We start from the raw sequence: 16,221 nt of genomic DNA, 5'->3' as shown, positions 1-16,221 counted from the left end.
GAATAATATGAATAAGAAATAGTTGATAATTATAATAAGATTATATAAAAGCTTAAAATCTTAAAAGATGATTTAAACTCTTGTTATTATGAAAATTAAAAATAAAATTTTGATAAATATTTAGATTAAGATTTTGAAACGAAAATGGAAATATTTAAAGGTGAATAAACAATAAATTTTGAAAATAAATCCATTACATATAAATATTTAAATACAGATACTAAATCTAATATTTATCCTACAAATAAATATTATGAATAAATATAAGAATAGTTTAATAGTGATTAAAAATATGTTTTTAAAGAATAAATGTATTTATTTAATTCTTAAAATATGCTAAATCAAAAAGCAAGGAAATTTAATTCATAAAATGTAGTTGATAATAATTGTTAAAATATTAAAACTCCAAAATTTAGTAAACTTTATATTTGAATAATATTAAAATTCATTACTTTGAATTAAAAATAATAAAATCTTTTTTTATATTTTAAAATATTTATAATATATTTTTTAATTATTAGATTATTTAAGCTTGTTTTATTATTATTTTTAAAATTCAAATTTTTGAAAAATTAATTATATTTATATAAAACCTTATATAATATTAAAATATATATAATTTACAAACTTTTTATTTTTATATGTTAAAAATATTAACTCAATATTTAAAAGTATTAAATAAAAACTTATTATTACAGAAAATTTTAAACTTGTAAAATTTCTATTAATTTTTAAAAAATACAAAAACCTCTATTTATAATTTTATTAAATTTATATAATAATTCGATTTATAATATATAATAATAATAATAAATTAATAATTATAAATTAAACATATATTTAACTTAAAAATATAAAAAAAATTATATGCTTATATAAATATATACTATACAAAGTAAAACTTATTTATATTTTTCCTTTGAAAATAATTTTTTCCATATTTTTAATATAAGTTTTACTTCAATATCTAATTTGAAAATAATTATAATAATAAAAAAAATATTAATAATAATTTAAATATATAAATAATATTCGATTTATCAGGAAAACTTAATAAATATTAAATATATAATTGCTAGTTTTTTTTAAAAAAAAAAAGTTTTTAAAATTCTAACATATTTATATCGCTTTGTTTTATATAATCCAAAAAAATAATATATCTATCTAATAATTAATTTATTTAAATTTGAAAAAATCCTTTTTTTTGTAAATCATTTTTTTTTTAAAAAAATAATATTTAATTTTATTTATCTACATTAAATTAAAAAAGTTGATATTTTTATACTTTATGTCATTAAACATTAAACGACCAAAAAGCTTAGCAATTTAAAAATAAAATACAAATAAGTTTTCAATATATTAATAAATATAATAATGTGGTGGAAACATAAGAGAATTATTAAAAAGTGAATTATATGCAAATAAATAAAATATATAAGATACAAACTCTTTGAATTAAGGGACATTAGATAAAATATCGATTAAATATAATAATAATTTTAAAAATATTAAAAACACTTTATTTTAAGATAAATATGAAAATTATAAATCATCTAATAAAAAAGCTATTAATATAAATTTAAAACAAGCAAAAGAAAAAATAAAAGATAAAGAAAATAAATTTAAATAAGTTCTTAAAAGATCAAAGTAATATTTATTTTTATTAAATTAAAATGTAAATCTTAAATATATTTCATAAAATTAAATAATCTTAAATTTTTCTTAAGAATAATTGAACATAATAGGCTAATAGTTAAATAAAAATGAAACAGAAATAAATTCTAACATGAATTTAAGAAATAATGCTTTTAGAATAAAAAATTAACATAAAAAGGATTATAAGAATTCTTTTATAGGCATAAAATCAACCCATGTGTCTAAAAAAAGGCAAAACAATAGTTATAGATCTTCAAATTTCTCTAATAAACCATAGAAAATATGCAAAATAAACAATATTCCAAATTGGTCGTCTTCAGATGATGAATCTTAATTATCATTTTCTGTAGAATTAAATAATAGTAAAAGTAAGATTTCATTATCTTCTTGCCCTCAAATAAAGCCTATTTATTTAAACTATAAAGTTTTGTAAAGGCAAAATATTAAAAGTAATATATTAATAATAAAAGGAGAAAACTTAATTTTTGGGAATCTATTAGTGCAAAAATTTTGGGATAAAAATATTTTTTAAGAATAATAAATAGGAAGAATGAATGAAATAAAAAAATATTTGAAAATATTAAATAAGTTTTATATTATATTTATTATACTGAATAATAATAATAAAAAAAATGTTGAGTTTGCAAATACTGTGATTAAATAAGGTTTTTGTATAGATGGAATTTATAATGTTTTTAATAATTAAAATACCTTCAATAAATTTATTAATTTTCAAAGTATTTTTAATGATTTTAATATTATATAACCTAATAAAATTATCGTTTTGAATTCAATAAATTTTCAAATTAATTATAATTAGTTTATAATCAGATGTGATAACGAAATTTGTAATAAAAATAATACATTGTAAACTCTTAAATTTTAAAATGAATTATATTTTGATTAGTTTTACGAAATAATTCCTCATTTATAAATATAATATTATAAAAAAATTAAATTTGTATTTTTTAAGGTTAAATAAAATCAAACAGTTAATTAAAAAAATCTTTTCGAAGTTGCACTTTCATTTGTAGATCATAATTTTAGCTTATTTTCAAATAACTTAAATATTTTCAAAGTAGATTTAAATGAAATATATTCGAAATTTTTTTAAATATTGAACTATGAAACAAATAAAAAATGTTTTCTGAAAAAAGTTAAAAAAATTAAATAATAAAATAAATCATTTAATTAAATCCTTGAATTTAACCCAGATAAAATTGCCGAAAATCATAGAAATAGCCTAATAGATTATATTAAATCTTAATAAAAATAAATGAGTAATATGTATTATTAAATTGGTGATATAATATGTAGAAATAAAAAATTTTTTCAAAAATATTATACTTAATCATTTTATTGTTAACAAAACCATAAATATAATTTAGAAGCCATAAATAAATTGTATGAAGAAAATTAATATTAATCATAAGAAATTATTTAATATTATAATACTTATAGTGATATTAATACCAATTAATAGGGTACATATGAAAAATGTAGTTTAGAAACTTTATAAAAATAAAACAATAAAGCCAATTATTATATGTGCATTGAGTAATAATATTAAGACTTTTTTTATAAACAAATATATATTTTTATTCTTATAATTATTTAAATATTATAATTATATAATTTTAATAAAATTATTTATATTTTTTTTATTAATTATTTTAAATAATTTTATTTTATAACTTTATTTTTTTTATAGTTGAAAAAAAATAATTTTTTTTTGGTACAAACAAATTAATTAGGAAGGAACAATAAATAATGAATATCAAGTTTATTTAAATTTTATAATTAAAATTTTATATAAATAAATATAAAAATATATAGTTGTATAATTTAAATATTTTGTTAGATAAAAATATAAATATTTTATTTATTATATATTTTTATTTTAATTTTTTTTTAAATTTTATTATTATAGTAAGAACATTAAGCAATTTTTATTTCTATTGAATTAATAAATATTAAATATATAATTTTACTTTTTTTAAATATAAAATGATTTTATCAAGAGGAAAAAAATAAAAATAAATATATATTAAAGGGGAGAAAATACACATTATTTATATAAAAAATAATAATAAAGATTATTTAGAACATAAAAAAAAAAAAAAAAATAGAATTTTAGAAATAAAAAAAAATATATATATATATATATAAATAGTTTCAACAAAAGCAATGAATACCCAGTAAAATAATTAAAAAGATTAATAAAGAATAAATCCTCATTAATAAAATAGAGATAAAGGAAAAGAAGATGGTCTAATTAAATATACTAAAAAAAAAAATCAACGGAACAAAATATGGAAATATATACAAAAAAAGATAATAATTAATTAGAAGATGAATCTAAAACAAGTAAAATAGAAAGCATCTGTCAAAATAGAAAACTAAATTACAACTAAACAAGGCATAGAAATTCATTATACGAATAATAAGAATATAATAACTAATAAAAAAATAAAAATTATTAAAATAATAATAGTAATAATTAAAATTAAAATAGCCAAAGAAATAAAAATTATAATTAAGAAGGAGAAAAATCTAGAGATAATAAATATTAATAATAATAATAATAATAATAATAATAATAATAATAATAATAATAATAATAATAATTTAAACCTGGTGATAAACCAGAAAAAAAATATACAAGTTCTATATCAATGCATTTAAATACTTAAAAAGATGAAAAAAAAGGAGGTCCTATAAAGCAAAAAGGTGTTGGAAAATAAAAATTTAAATAAATATATTTTGGAATAATAAATAAAAGACCTTATAATAAAGGTGAATATTAAAATGCACAATAATAATGGTTAGAAAGACTATTAAATTTATTTCCATAAATGTTTTTCAAAGAATAATAATAACCAGTATTTATGAATTATAGATATTCAGAAGATTTTGTAGTCGAAAATGCCTTCGAAAATATTCCAAAACAACATTCAAATGCATGCAATAATAAATAATAGAACCGAAATACAATGAATAATTAAAAAAACATTAAAGAAATGTAATATGAATCAAGCGAAAGTGATCCCGATTGGGCTGAAGATAATAATTTAGAACCCTGCGTAGATTTTGAGTTTAAAACAATTGATAAAAGTTTATTTAATTAAGAAAGATTTAAAAATAAAAAAGAAGAAAAAAAAGTTCCTTAGGTTAATCTTAATGAAAAATAAAAAATTCTTGATTAATTCTTATAATAGTTTTAATAAATAACTGTTGAAGAAAAAAAAGAAAATGAATAAAATTAATAATAAATTCTAGATAAATAATTAGAAGAAGAATATGGTGATATTGATGAAAAAATAGCAAAATAATATTAATAATAAAAATAATAAGATGAAGAAAGCAATAAATCCTTACAATGGGTTAGCGGTGATAGTGCAGAAGAAGAAGAAAATAGTTTATAAAGTAATGATGAGGAAATATTAAAATCTGATAAAAAATAAAAAAATAGCGAAAGTATTTCTTACGATGAAATATAAAAAAAATAATATTAATTTTAAAAATATGAAATAGAAGATAAAAATGAATAATAGATTGGAAAAAATGAAGCATTAGAATAAGATAATGATGACGAAGAAGAAGAAGAAGAAATTATAATTGAAAATAAAAAAGAGGATGAAAAAAATAAAAATATTGAATAAATTTAAAATAATAACTTTATTTAAGATTTAAACTTGATTCTTAATTCTGATAAAACCTAATAATTACAATAATAATATAAAGTTTTTGATTATGATTTAAACGAAAAAAATTTCATTCAAAATTATATTTATGATTAAGAAGATGAAGATATTTAATAATAAAATAAAATAAAAGAAAAAGAAAAAAATGGAGAAAAAGAACAAAATTTACTCGAAAATTTAATTGTAAATAAAGAAGAAGAAGACGAAGAAAAAGAACTCTTAAACGAATAGATCGATGAGCAAATTTTCGGGAAAACTACTCTTACAGAAAACTAGAGAAAGGAAATAGAAGAAAGAAGAAAATAAAAATAAAAAGAAAAAGACTTATAAATAGCAAAACTTATAGCCGAATAATAAGAAAAAGAAGGAAACTATTTCCAATATGTAGCCTATATGCTCCAAGTAAATACTCACGAAAAAATATGGATTTATAAAGACGATAATGGATAAATATAAGGACCTTATAGTTCTGTATAAATGGATCTTTGGAAAGACCATTTTAATGATATAGTAGTCGCTTTAGAAAAAATTTAATACTGGATAAAGTATTCTGATTTGAAGATTTTTAATGATAGGTTTGTGAATTAAATTAATTAAATTAATGAATTAAAAAATACATATTAAATGAATTAAACTTAAGTAGTTTAATAATAAGGTTAATAAACTACAAATTAGACTACTATTTAATAAGTACCATAATAAAATTAATAATATTTTTATAATTTAATTATGAATTAATGTTATAATGTTAACTAAAATATTAATATTAATAACTAATATTAGAATAATAATTACTATTAAAATAATTAAAATAGTTAACATTTATATTAATAATAAGCATAATAATAAACTTAATAATATAATTATATCAACTAAAAAAATTAAAACAATCATAAAAATTTTAATATGTAAAATAATCGTAAAAAATAATTATAATTCATTTATGCTAATAAAAGTTAAGAGTTTATGTAATAATAACCTTAGAATCTAAATTTCTAGAGTAATCTTTAAAAACCTAATTAAATCCCTTAAAATATTTATAAAAATTAATGTACTTTCCCGTAATAATAGTAATAATTTAATATGCCACCACCAAACTTTAATTTGACATAGCAAGCTTAAAACAAAAATATACCAAATTTTAATTTTTAAAATGATTAATATAAAATATAAAATATTTAATAATAGTAAGATACTATATATTATTAAAGTACATAATAATATTAAATGAAACAATAATAATAAATATAATAATCGTAATAAAAATAACAATATTAATCAAATTTATTATAAAATATATAATAATAAAACATTTAATAAGTTATCAATAATAAGCCTTAATAAACTGATTATTTATCTAAATAAAATTTAAATAAAAGCTAGAAATATAATCTAACAGATTAAGACTTTCCAACATTATGATTATTAAATTTATTAAAACAAAAGCATTGTAAGTATATATTTTATTATATTTACTTAATTTTATCAATAATATTAATAAAAAATATTTAAAAATTTAATTCCATATGTATTTTTTTTTAACAAAGTATTACTTATTTTTTTAAAAAAATTTAAAAATATATAATCTAAAAGATAAAAATTAATAATTAATAATTCTTTTTTAATTAAAATATTATATAAAAATACAGCTTTTTTATAATCAGAATAAGTATTTTATTTTTTATCATTTAATAAAGTTTATTTTATTCATTTTAAAATAATTATTTTTATAAAGCTATTATAGTATCATATTTTTCTCTAGTTATTTCATTAAGAAAAAATATTATAATTTTAATGTACATTTATTTATATCAATTTAGTTTATATTTCATTTTCTTTAAAATAGTCATTAAATATAAGAAATACATACTATCTAATATTTAAAAATTATATTATTATTTTTATAAATATTAAATAATCACTTCTTTGTTATATAGTTTAAAAATTTAATTTTTTGTAATTTATATTTATTTATAATAATTAAATTATAAAATAAAATGATTTCTAATTTATAAATAAATAAATGTAATTTTTATTTTGTTATAAAGATTCCTTCAGAAAAAAATAAAGAAATATTTTTTATTATATAGATTTTCTTCTAATAACTTGTAAAGTTTAATAAAATATTACTATATTTTTTATAAAAAATAAAAATATTTTAACTTAAAGAAAAAATAAAAAATGTAGTTGATTTTAAATAAAAAAAAAAATTAGTTATTGTTCCTTTATAGGTAAATAAGAGAAACTTTTGTAATTTATATTTATTTTACAAAGTATAAATAAATTTGAAAAAAATTCATTTTTTTTTAATACAAAAAATTTAATATTATTAACATTAATATATTAATTTCCTGCTTTTATTAAAAAAAAAAAAATATTATATTTAAAAAAAAAAAAAAAATCTTATATTTTTACAATTAAAATTAATTATATAAAATAAATATTTTTATGATCAGATAAAGATAAATTAACGAAAATTTATATTAATTAAATATATATATATATAAATATATAAATATATATATTAATATATTTATATATATTTATATTTTTTTATTTTTATAATATATACTATATATATATTTTATTAATAAAAATTATGTCTATTATAAAATTAATTTTTTTTTTTTATCCTTCTATTAATTTTAATATTTAATTTTGTTTTTTTTTTTATTTTTCTATGTTTTTTTTTTATTCTCTATAGATTTTATTTTGCTTATTATTTTTATAAAAAATAATTATAAAATAATAATATTTTGTAATTAATAATCTAATCTTATTTATACTATTAATTCATATAATTTTTTTATATTAATTATTATAATATAAATTTTTAATAAAATATTATATATTTTATTATTTATTTACAAAATTTCTTTTTAATATTCTTTTATATTTAATAAAATTCTTTAATTATATTTAATTCATTTTTTATAATTAATATTTAATTTTTTTTATTCGATTAATAATTTTTAAGTTTATTTATAAATATAATTTTTATAATATTTTATAAAAAAAAATTAAAATCAAAATTGATGTTTATTATTAACAACATTAATTTAATATATTTATAATTTATAACTTTAAATATAATTGTTTAAATATTTTTAAATTAATTTTCATACAAATCCAAATCCTTCCTTTCCTTCTGATATTGCAATTAATAATTTATTTTTTAGTATTTCTTTTGTAGGATATTCAGGCAAATCAAGTTAATTAAAGCTATTATTTTTATAAATAATAATAAATAAATAATAATAAAAAATATATAATATTCGTTTTTTGCCATGTATGAGCTGTTGGAAGTTTAGATATATCATAACTTTTATGAATTTAGAATTTTTATAATCCTGAAATACCTCTTAATTATTTGAATCCTTCAAGCGGTACTTTAGATGTTCCTATATTAAAAAAAATTCTTATATTTAAAAAAAATAAAAAATTATATTAATATAAACCTGTAACAAATTATAGAAAAGATGCTTTTTATGCTTCATCGTAATTTTCTAATACTTCCCAGAACCAAGCAATAACTTTACTATTTTTGGTATAATTTTAATATTCAGTATTTTCTTTAAGATCTTATACTTTATTTAAAAAAAATAAGATAAAGATAAAAAAAATATTTACTATCAATTTCTGGTAAACCAGAAATAATTAACTCTAATTCTTAAGAATTAAATATTTCAATTAAATCATGAGGAATAAGTTCATGAAAACCTTCAAGGAATTTTTCAATTTACACTTTTATATTTTTAGCCATTTTAGCATAACAAATCAATTTTACATATTAATATTTATTTTCTTCTGTAACAGTTATATTCTTTCCATTAGGAATGAGTTCTATTTATTCATATTTACCAAATTAATTTTCCTCAAAACTATTAAAAATATAAATATATTTCTTAAAAAAAAAAAAAAAAAAAAACCTAAAAGCTAAATCAGTAAAATTAGTTATATCAGTCTCTATTAACCATTTTAAACTTTTATAAAAATCATAATCTTAATCTTATATATCATGATATGTTAAAGGTTATCCTAATATATGTTTATAAAAAGATCTTGTAAAATAAGCTTCGAGCATTTATCCTTCAAATAGAGCCTTTTTTAGAAAAAATAAAAATTTATATTAATTATATTAATTTTTTTTTTAAATAATAATTACTTTTCCAACTATTCTTCCTATAAATTTAAAATAATCTAAATGGTTTTCATTAAAATAAGAATTTTAATTGGGTTAATATGTATTTCCAGTATTAGAAGGTTTGAAAAGTAAATAATCTGGGTTAAGCATAGCTTTTGATAATTAAAGAAACCATTCTCTTAGTAAACCACCGGCATCGACACCTTCTTCATCTTGGAATTCAATAACAAATTTACATTTTAATTATTCTTGTTTTAAATTATTTATTTAGTTAAAAGAATCTTCAAAAATTTGATTTCTTCTTACTGTAATAGCAATTTTCTTATATTAGCTTTTGCATTATTATCTAATATTTTATATTTAGTATTTAAAATAATTTTTTTTATTTTCGAATTCAATAATAAAAGGTAATTATTGAAAAATAATTTAAAAAGGATCTCTTTATAGTGTTTTTCTATTACTTTTTAATTTTCTTCTTTTCTTTATCAAATTCTATTTTACCATTTAATTTATTACCAACTTACTTTTTTCACATAAAAATTTAAATATTTCATGATTATCTATATCATTGAAACTTTATTTCAGAACCTATTAATATATAATATATAATATATAATATATATATAAATATATAATATATATATATTATATTTATATTTAATTATATATTCTTATTTTTATAAAAAAAACATCATAATTTAAGTGTGAATTAAGATTTTATTAATTAGTAACTTCATCAATTAATTAAGATATTTATTTTTTTTATGTAATTTTTTTCTAATGATTATCATTTTTTTATACAAACTCAAAATCATCATCATGCATAATACTAAAGAAGATTAAATAACTTTCGACAACTGGCTAAAGTTTTTATATAATGGTATTATAAACGTCTATTTTTCCTACAATAGATAACAATTCAATAGTATTAATCCAAAGTTAATTAACAGTTTCATTTTTAATAATTTCAGAGAATTTATTTCTAATTTAATTTTTTATAGTATCTAACTTTTCTTTTTATTGTTTTTTTTTTTATCTTTAACATTTTCATCATTTTCTAGATTTTCCTCATTTTTCTAATCCAATTAATTAAATGATTTTTTAAATAACTCATACATAATTTAAAATAAATTCTATATTTTTTATTCTCCTTATATTTATTATTCCAATTAATTCATTCTTTCTTTAAATTATTTCATTTATGTTTCGTTATTAATTTCTATATTTTTTATACTTTATAGGGTTTATTATATTTGAGTATTTAATTAATTACTAAATATCATTATAATATTTCTTAATTCAGAAGAAAAAATCTCTAAATTATTCTAATCATAACATAATTAATTCAAAATTAAAGAAAGCTTTTATATTATAAATTCGTTTAAACATTAACTTGAAAAACATTAACAAATCCATTATATCGCTAATGGATGTAAAGATTATTATTTAGATTAATTTTTTTATTATTCTTATTATATATTTTAAGAGCTTTCTTTTATAATATCTTGTTCTTGTGTAGTTTATTATTAGAACTATCTTTATATTACATTATTTATTGAAAACAACAAATATTATAAATGATTTTAATTATTGATAAATGGCTCTTATGTTAATAAATACATTAATTATAAATAAGGTAAATAATCATTATTATAATTAAATTATTCCTTAAGATATTCAATAGATTTTAAAGATTAATAATTTTTAACATTACTTTATATGAAATATTTATATTTATTTAAAGTCAATTTATTAATTATTTTAAGAATTTTCAATGTTACATTGAAATAGACCTTTTTATAATCTCTCTCTATTGAGTTTTTCAAATATAATATAAATTAAGGGAATTACTAATTTTTTGAATATTCTTAAATGTTTAGTTTATTAATATTTTTGTTATTCAAAATAAACATAAAAGCATCATATACTTTGTATTCGATTTCTGGATTTATACATATTAATTCTAATAATATTATAGGGAAATTCTTTATACTATAGCTTTCTTAATATATTATTTTTAGTAAATATTAAATAAAATAATCGTCTGTTTGTATTATTTTTTAAAGTACATTTTAACTAAAATTCTCTTGCATTTACTTAAAAAAAAATAGATATTATATATATTTATATTTTTTTACATCTTCCTTTTCTTATTATTAAGATGTTTATTTTAGAATATCATTTTTTTTGTTTTTTTTAAGATTTTCTGCTTCTTTTTAGAAATTTTATGAAAGTGTTTAAATAAATTATTAATCAGATTAAGAAAGGATATCTTTTCTTGTATTTTCATCGGTTTATTCAATAATTTGAGAATTTATACTATTCATATTTTATTACTACTATTCTTATTATTAATTAGATGAGTTTTATTTATTATTATCCTTTTAATTATTTTATTAAGCATTATATCCTGTTAAAAACTGCAAAATTAATTCTTCTCTTAAATAATCAGGTAAAGAATCAAAAAATTACAAATCAATTTTATTATGTTTTAAAAAGTCAATATTAAGATTAAATTAAGATAATTGATTTAAAGATTATTAAGACAACTAAAAACCTTACAAACTATTATTAATATTGCTATTATCATAAGTAAACTAAGTATTTTAATTGGTATTTTCATTATATACAGGAGAAATATTCATAAATGAGTTTTAAGATTAATTTATATATTAATTAAGTTAAAATTATAAATCATTTATATTTTAGTTATTTTCAATATTATTAGAAAAGTAATTATTTATCGTTTATTAATTAATAAACGGGCTTAAAGTATTGCTTATTTATTAGATTTATCTCATTATAAGATTATTTGATTAATTTTCGTCGTTTTTACTTTCTTCTTGTAAATTTTATTAATTTTATTAAGGGCTTCTCTTTTATTATGTATTTCCTTGTGTCTATTATAATTCGTTTGCTTATTATTACTATTGCATTTCTTATATTAATTATTATTCATTATCTAAATTTTTTTATATGTTTTATTCGATTTCGCATTATTAGATTTAATTTTCAAATTATAAATTGGTTTAATTTTATTAATGCAATATTTAATTTTAGTTTATTTATTCTTGGATTTAAAATTACTATTACTATTATTATTATTATTATTATTATTATTATTATTATTATTATTATAATATCATTTTCTTCTATAATAATATCATTATTTTATAAATTATTATTAATTTAATTTTATTAAAAGTTTGAATCATATTCCCAACTGCTATTAAAAAAATTCTAATGAAAACTTTCACTTTCACTATTATTTTATAAAATAATATTTCTATTTCTTCTTTAATCACCTATATTTCTTCTTCTTTAATTTAAAATTTCCTCTTATGTTAATAATTAATTTAAAAGACTTCCTTAAATATCATCATCTACTATAATATCTCCGTTTCTACCATTTTATATTTATCTACAATAAGGAGAATATTAATGTACTTAGTTATTAATATTTTAATTATTCTATTTTTATTTTTTAGAATTATTTTTCAAATTCTTAATTTTTTATAAGAAATTATATATATAAATAGAAACTGCTATAAATTGATTTTCTTATAGATTTTATTTTTAAAAAAGTACTTAAAAAAATTGTTCATCTTTTTTATTATTATCTCCAATTAAAAAAAGAGCTTCAATTTATCTTTTATTTTTCATTACTAAATTTTAAATATAACTACATAAATTAATTCCATTTAAATTTACTACATATTTCACAGATTTTATTTTTTTATTATCTGAATCTTAATTCTTATTATTTTTTATAAATTTTAAATAATTATTTTATTCTAAACTATATGAACTGTAACTCATTTCACTATTATAAGGTTAGTATATACAAGTTATATTTTAATTATTCTCATCTTCTTCTTCTACTTGATTTATTTCATTATTAATAATAATATTCTATCCACAATTTCCTTATTATATTTCGTTTATCCAATTCTATTCTTCATTTTATTATTCTTCTTCTTCCTCTCTTACTTATTAATTATCATGCCATTAAGAAAAACTTTCTTCGTCATCGTATTCATCGTAATCTTCTTCTTCTTAACTGAAATTATCTTCTTCGTATGAATATGAACATTCTTCTCCTTCGTTTTCATAATCATCATCTTATTCTTCATAATTATCTAATGAGGAAAAATCTTCATCTTCATATTAATCTTCCGAATCATCATTAGATGAATTATAATCATCAGATTACATTTCAGTAACTTTTTTTATTAAAAAAAAATTAAAATATAAACAAATATATATATTTATTATTATTATTTTAAATAAAAATTATTTTAAAATTATAATTATTTTGTTAATTACTTGTATTTTCACTTATATAATTTTCTTCTTCTTCTAAAATTTAATTATTTTCATTATTTTATTAAATATTTTATTAATTTATATTATTAGCTGAATCTTCATTATTATTATCTTCATTTTACTCATTGCTGTCTTCATTTTAATCTTCATGATCATCATCATCATTATCATCATCATCATCATCATTATCATCATCATCATCGTCATCATCATCATCTTCATCATCATCATCATTATCATCATCATATTCACCTAAACTGTAAAATATTTAATTACCTCCAGGACCTTCTTCAATAAAGGTACCATCTGATTACTCGAATTCGTCTTCGAAATCTTCATCTAAACCATCATCATCATGATAAATATCGTAATTTTCATCTTCTCCATAATTAAATTAATTTCTATGCCTATTTAGTACTCTAGAATCATTCATTCCGTTAGTATTTGGAGCAAAAGATGATAAAGAAGACGAATTATCACTCACATTATTATAACTTTATGAATAGCTATTATAATTATTTTAATATTGGAAAGAAAAACATGACTATTATTAATTATTATTATCTAATAAATTATTATTTCTGTTATTATGTAAAATATTTCTTCTTCTCCTATTATTTCTCATGAGATTGCTACTTTATTAATTATTTTCTAGTATTTGATTCTAAAGCGGAAAATTTAAGAAGTCTTTATATTTTTTCAAAACACTTTTTTAAAGTTTACTTGAAATAATTTACTCATTAATGTATTTTTCTAAAAAATATTAATTTTTTTAAACTCTCCTTTTTTTGCCGCCATTAAGTATTAAATTATAATTAAAATAATATAACACTTCAATCTATGTGCTTAAAAATTAAAAAACAGTCTAAAATTAATTCCATTTCTAAATATCACATTATTTTAAAATATTCATATATAATTTAATAAAATTAATCCCTTCTTCAATTGAAATTCTAGTAATATCTTTTATATTCATAAGGAAAATATGTAAATTTACATAGCAGATTAAAATATGAATTTTTTACGGACAAAATTCTACTGATATTTCTTATTTTAAAAATTCTACTTCTAAAATTTAATAGATTTCATTTAATACTTTTTTTCGGATTTCTTAACCAAAAGGAATTATTTTATTATTCGAATTTTCATATAAAATAAATTTGTCTAAACATAACTCAAAAATAAATTCTTTTATACTACAAATTGTAAATTCATTCATACATTTTATTAAAAACTTCAAAAAATGAAAATGTTATCCACCTATTTGTTTATATATATGATCTTCTAATTAAGGGTTACCTTATAGTGTCTTTTTTACAGTTTTTGAACATCTATGTCTTATTATTATAGGCACTAAAGCAGGGGATGTCCTGCATATAGTTTATACTATTTTAAGTAAAGAGTAAAAATCAAATAAGTAATTTTCTTCTTTTTCACTTTTATTATTGTCATTTATTAAATTGTGTTTCTCATTTATTTTTTTGACAAATTAATAAACTATACTATCTAATAAATTAGTTATGGTTTCATAAATAATTGAAGGAGGTTAAAAATTAATCATTTAATTATTATTTTATTATTAAATTTCTTAAATTTTTTTAATTGAAGTAGTAGAAGCTGCATTATTAGAACTTTTTTGCAAATTTTTTTTATTAGAATTATTTTAAATTTATTAAGAAATAATAAAATATTCATTAGAGATATATTGAAATTTATCTAAAGAAACATCTTCTTTTAAATAATAAAAAAATTAATTATTATTATTATTATTATTATTATTATTATTTTTTTTATGCAAATTTTTTCTTTTAAATCTTTAAAAATTTCACTTTTTTCGAATTTTTTAAATCTTTCATCAAATTCCTTTATAGGAATTTTCACTTATTAAAAATTATTATTTAAGTTTTTCTTTTGAGGAGAATTATGTTTCTATTATTATTATTTATTTTCTTAATTTTATTATTATTCTTCCTATGTTTGTTTTTGGTAAAAAAAATCTTTAATTTTAGCCTCAAAATTAGCTTTAATAAGAATATCATCAAATAATAAAACAGAGAATAAATTATGTAATTTTTATATTGTTTTTTCTTGAATTTTCTATTCTTCTTCATTTTCTTTATCTATTTTTATTTTAAAAAGCTCTGCAAGTCCTTTTTCATTAATAAATTAATGTAAATACTATTTGTTTAAAAACGAGAAATTAAAAACAGAATCCAAAATATAATTCAAAGCAGATTTAGAAATAACATTTTATTAAACAAAAACATCATAAAGTTCATTATTAAATTTAAGAATTTAAACAAAAAAATCTATGACTAATTATTAAAATTATTAATAAACTTAAAAATCATTATTATTATTATTATCGTTATTCTATTATTTCTAAATTTC

At 15.7% G+C, this 16,221-nt stretch overlaps 1 protein-coding gene across 1 annotated transcript, besides 21 other annotated features; it reads right to left on the bottom strand. All coding sequences in view use genetic code 6, as the record gives it.

Moving 5' to 3' along the window:
• Positions 1–801: 801 nt before the first annotated feature.
• Positions 802–832: a microsatellite.
• Positions 833–1,192: 360 nt separating this feature from the next.
• Positions 1,193–1,227: a microsatellite.
• Positions 1,228–2,705: 1,478 nt separating this feature from the next.
• Positions 2,706–2,746: a microsatellite.
• A 791-nt stretch (positions 2,747–3,537) lies between these two features.
• Positions 3,538–3,579: a microsatellite.
• A 518-nt stretch (positions 3,580–4,097) lies between these two features.
• Positions 4,098–4,149: a microsatellite.
• A 66-nt stretch (positions 4,150–4,215) lies between these two features.
• Positions 4,216–4,284: a microsatellite.
• A 1,843-nt stretch (positions 4,285–6,127) lies between these two features.
• Positions 6,128–6,167: a microsatellite.
• A 1,549-nt stretch (positions 6,168–7,716) lies between these two features.
• Positions 7,717–7,771: a microsatellite.
• Positions 7,772–7,851: 80 nt separating this feature from the next.
• Positions 7,852–7,943: a microsatellite.
• A 68-nt stretch (positions 7,944–8,011) lies between these two features.
• Positions 8,012–8,052: a microsatellite.
• Positions 8,053–8,567: 515 nt separating this feature from the next.
• On the bottom strand, positions 8,568–10,008 carry IMG5_190520 (hypothetical protein; the record flags this gene model as incomplete). Its single annotated transcript, XM_004025099.1, has 2 exons — positions 8,568–8,947; positions 8,991–10,008. 2 exons carry the CDS (start codon positions 10,006–10,008, stop codon positions 8,568–8,570), a joined length of 1,398 nt encoding a protein of 465 aa, XP_004025148.1.
• Positions 8,593–8,634: a microsatellite.
• Positions 8,594–8,634: a microsatellite.
• An 88-nt stretch (positions 10,009–10,096) lies between the features above and the next one.
• Positions 10,097–10,155: a microsatellite.
• Positions 10,099–10,173: a microsatellite.
• Positions 10,132–10,186: a microsatellite.
• A 2,400-nt stretch (positions 10,187–12,586) lies between these two features.
• Positions 12,587–12,642: a microsatellite.
• Positions 12,604–12,696: a microsatellite.
• Positions 12,697–13,774: 1,078 nt separating this feature from the next.
• Positions 13,775–13,821: a microsatellite.
• A 49-nt stretch (positions 13,822–13,870) lies between these two features.
• Positions 13,871–13,912: a microsatellite.
• A 64-nt stretch (positions 13,913–13,976) lies between these two features.
• Positions 13,977–14,076: a microsatellite.
• A 1,507-nt stretch (positions 14,077–15,583) lies between these two features.
• Positions 15,584–15,616: a microsatellite.
• Between the last annotated feature and the right edge of the window lie 605 nt (positions 15,617–16,221).

Source organism: Ichthyophthirius multifiliis, assembly GCF_000220395.1.
Source record: "Ichthyophthirius multifiliis unplaced genomic scaffold scaff_1120509251369, whole genome shotgun sequence".
Lineage (NCBI taxonomy): Eukaryota > Ciliophora > Oligohymenophorea > Hymenostomatida > Ichthyophthirius > Ichthyophthirius multifiliis.
This window is presented reverse-complemented; position numbering and strand designations above follow the sequence as displayed.